General features: G+C 46.2%; 1 protein-coding gene across 1 annotated transcript in view; it reads right to left on the minus strand.

Moving 5' to 3' along the window:
• kiaa1109 (KIAA1109 ortholog) overlaps positions 1-3,046 on the minus strand; it is a 91,287-nt gene that overhangs the window by 63,458 nt on the left and 24,783 nt on the right. Inside the window, exons 22-26 of the mRNA XM_015376323.1 lie at positions 2,691-2,867; positions 2,487-2,615; positions 1,868-1,987; positions 1,506-1,789; positions 323-573 (exon numbers count right to left, since the gene is read on the minus strand). Coding sequence (XP_015231809.1) covers positions 323-573; positions 1,506-1,789; positions 1,868-1,987; positions 2,487-2,615; positions 2,691-2,867 — 961 coding nt within the window. The remainder of the gene's footprint in view (positions 1-322; positions 574-1,505; positions 1,790-1,867; positions 1,988-2,486; positions 2,616-2,690; positions 2,868-3,046) is intronic.

A 3,046-nucleotide genomic window follows, 5' to 3' on the forward strand; every position in this document is an offset into this window, starting at 1 on the left:
AGTCAATGAGTCGATGCAATCAGCTGGTTTTCCTTAGATAGAAAACTTTGAATCAATCTGACTGGATGATCTGGTGAACTGGAAAGTGACCTGAGAGGACATGTGATGTGAATTGGCGCTATAGAAATAAACTGAAATAAACTGAATTGAAACTCATTTTCCTCCAAGGAGGTCGGCTGTTTGAAAATCATTTAAATATAAAAACTTGGATTCATGATGAGCTTAGAGGAGAAGTCAGTGACCGAAAGCCGCAGTGTTGAGATCTCTCCTCTTCCCCGTGCAGTCCGTTAGAAACAAAGCGTTAATCTCTACGGCTTCCTACCGTCCACTTTAGGCGTTTCCTTGGTGATGATCCACTCCCCAGGCTGCAGCAGCGACTGGCCGTAGCTCATGTCCGACTCGGCGCTGGAGGAGGCGAAGGCCGTCGAGGAGGAGGGAGTCAGCTCCTCCAGCCTGAAGAAGTCCAGACCCATGTTGGTTCCTCCAAAGAACCTGCAGCCTCCCAGGCAGCCGCAGCGGTTCCGGCTTCGTTTGGTGCGAATGTTGGCGTCTTCGGGCCACAGGAACCAGAGCCTGGGAGGAAGAGGAGAATGGAGAACATTACAGAAGGCGATGATAAGCTTTCGGTCTCAGGCTCCAGCAGGTCCTCCACTGTTTAAATTAGAGAAAGGACTGCAGGAAAAGAAAGGAAATCCTTTGGAGCAACAGAGCTGATGCTGATTCTCTGCTCCAGTCAAACATTTACAATCTGCTCTGCGTTAAACTGCATCATTTACCTACGCATAAGAATCTTTAAACGTTTGAGGATTTTGCTTAAAATAGAAATATTCTAAATTTTGGGACAATATGGTCTGATAGAGTACATTTATACAAATGTTTAAGCTAGAATGATGCAACATTTAAATATGATTTCACTACGTCATTAAATCACTAAAAATGTTTTATGATTTTTCTGAGACACTTTTTATGCATTTACATGTTCTTAGTTAAACTGCTTCTCTGACGTCATCGGACACGCTCAGAATGACATACTCAGAAAATATATTCTTAACTTTTAACACAATATAGTTTAGTACGCTACCATTTTTGGGGAGGGAAAAACGCAAAATAGTGACAAACCCTTTTCAGTTTTGAACCAGTTTGAACTACATTTAAAAAGCCACAGAATATAAACAGCCAAGTCTGTTTCTACTGTGATGTCCTGAAGAAATAAGCTATTTAAATATTAGACTAGTGATTTAGAGGAGGCTGTAGTTTATACTAGGGAACCACAGCGTTCTGGGTTCATCATCTCAGCTCTGATGCGTGAGAAGCAGACAGACCTGCAGCAGATGATCAGCTGGACATCATGCAGTCAGTGAGTCACTCCACAGAGGAGTGAGTCAGCCGCTCTGGGAAGCTGCAGAGTTTTCATCTGAACAGTTTCTACCATCGTTCCACGGCTGAACTCACAGCTGAGTAATGAGATGCAGCAGAGAAAAAGAAAGGATGTTTTATTCTCCCACCTCTTGGTTTGGGCGTCATGCAGCTCCAGAAACTGTCTCTGGACTTCACATTTGGCCGGGTGGTCGGCGGCCAGGGCGATATCCGCCGTGACGAGGTTCAGGTTGACCGAACCCGCCTCCAGCCAGACGGAGCGGCGGAGCAGCGGGGGCTGACCCGGACCCTGACCCTGACCGGCCAGCTGCTCGATGTACTGCCGGATGTTCACGTCCTGCACCACGGCGCTGATCCCCTCCCCCACCGCCTGGTTGTGCAGGTTGCAGTTGGCGACTCGGATGATGCCCGTCTGGGAAAAAAAAGCGAAACATCAGCCCACCGTCAGAGATCCAGGGACCCCGTGCGTGACGCCCTTGGTGCTAATTACCCTGACGTTGGCAGCACAACCATGCTCCACGATGAAGAGGTCGGCTCCATCCACGGCCAGCCGGGTCATGGTGTACTTCAGCTCCTCAGATGTGCGGCAGTGACCAGGCAGGCAGCTCAGCTGGAAGACAAACAGGCCTCAGAGACAGATTCTGTTTTCTCTGTTCTTCACAAACTCTGATTTCCATGCATTTGTTACTTCAAGGCTGGACTATTGTAATTCTTTACTATCAGGAAGTCCACAAACTGTAGATAAAAGCCTTCATGCGTAAGGGGATGCAAGTGATCAAAAATGGTAACTTGCCCTATAAGAGTTGAATAATTAAAAATATGTTCGAATGATCGGTTGAAAATTGAAATCATGTTAATAAAGTATTCAAAAGAAACAAATATTTCACTTAAAATGTTTAAATAATCAATCGACTAATGATGATTCTTTAATAAATTTTTTTCCACTTAAAATTAAGAGCTAAAGGTTTTTTTTTTTTATAATATGCTGAATAAAATAAAAAGAGTACATCATTATATTTTAACTATTTGTGTATTTTGAATATTCTAAATAAGCTCAGATTGGTTTATTTCTTTGGATACTTTATTTTACTTTTTGCTGCCGTCCATACCTTGGCGTCACAGATGCGGCGATCAACGCCGTGCTGGCAGACGATGGAGGGCTTTGGCTGCTCCAGCTGGAACTCTTGAGAAACCACGTGGAAAACAAAGGTCTCTGCCCACTCCACCATGCTGGCCAGCTAGAGGTGAGAAAATCCACGGTGAACGAACAAACCTCACACGAATGCAGGCCAATCGTTTCACGAGTCACACACCTGAGGAACCGTGACCCTGCCGCTGAGCGCCCCGGCCTGCACGTCGATGAGCCACGCGTACTCCAAGGTGTCGCTGGCCACCGGGAGGCCCTGTGCGGAGAACATGGCGTGGGCCCTCATCTGCAGCCCGGAGAGACTCAGGTGGCCGTCTCTCAGCACTCCGTCCGCCGTGGGCCGCTGAGGAGGAGCGCATCAACAAACAGTCGCTGTCAGAGCAAAATAACCTCCACATCAATCAGCATTTCGATTGGTCAGAACACAGAGCACCCGGAAATATGGGAGAAAATTGGGAAGAAAAAAAACTTCATTCATATAAAATCAGCCTCCCCAAAAATCTGCAAGGAAAAAATGTATCC

This window comes from Cyprinodon variegatus, unplaced genomic scaffold (genome assembly GCF_000732505.1).
Source record: "Cyprinodon variegatus isolate N-32 unplaced genomic scaffold, C_variegatus-1.0 Scaffold133, whole genome shotgun sequence".
Classification (NCBI taxonomy): domain Eukaryota; kingdom Metazoa; phylum Chordata; class Actinopteri; order Cyprinodontiformes; family Cyprinodontidae; genus Cyprinodon; species Cyprinodon variegatus.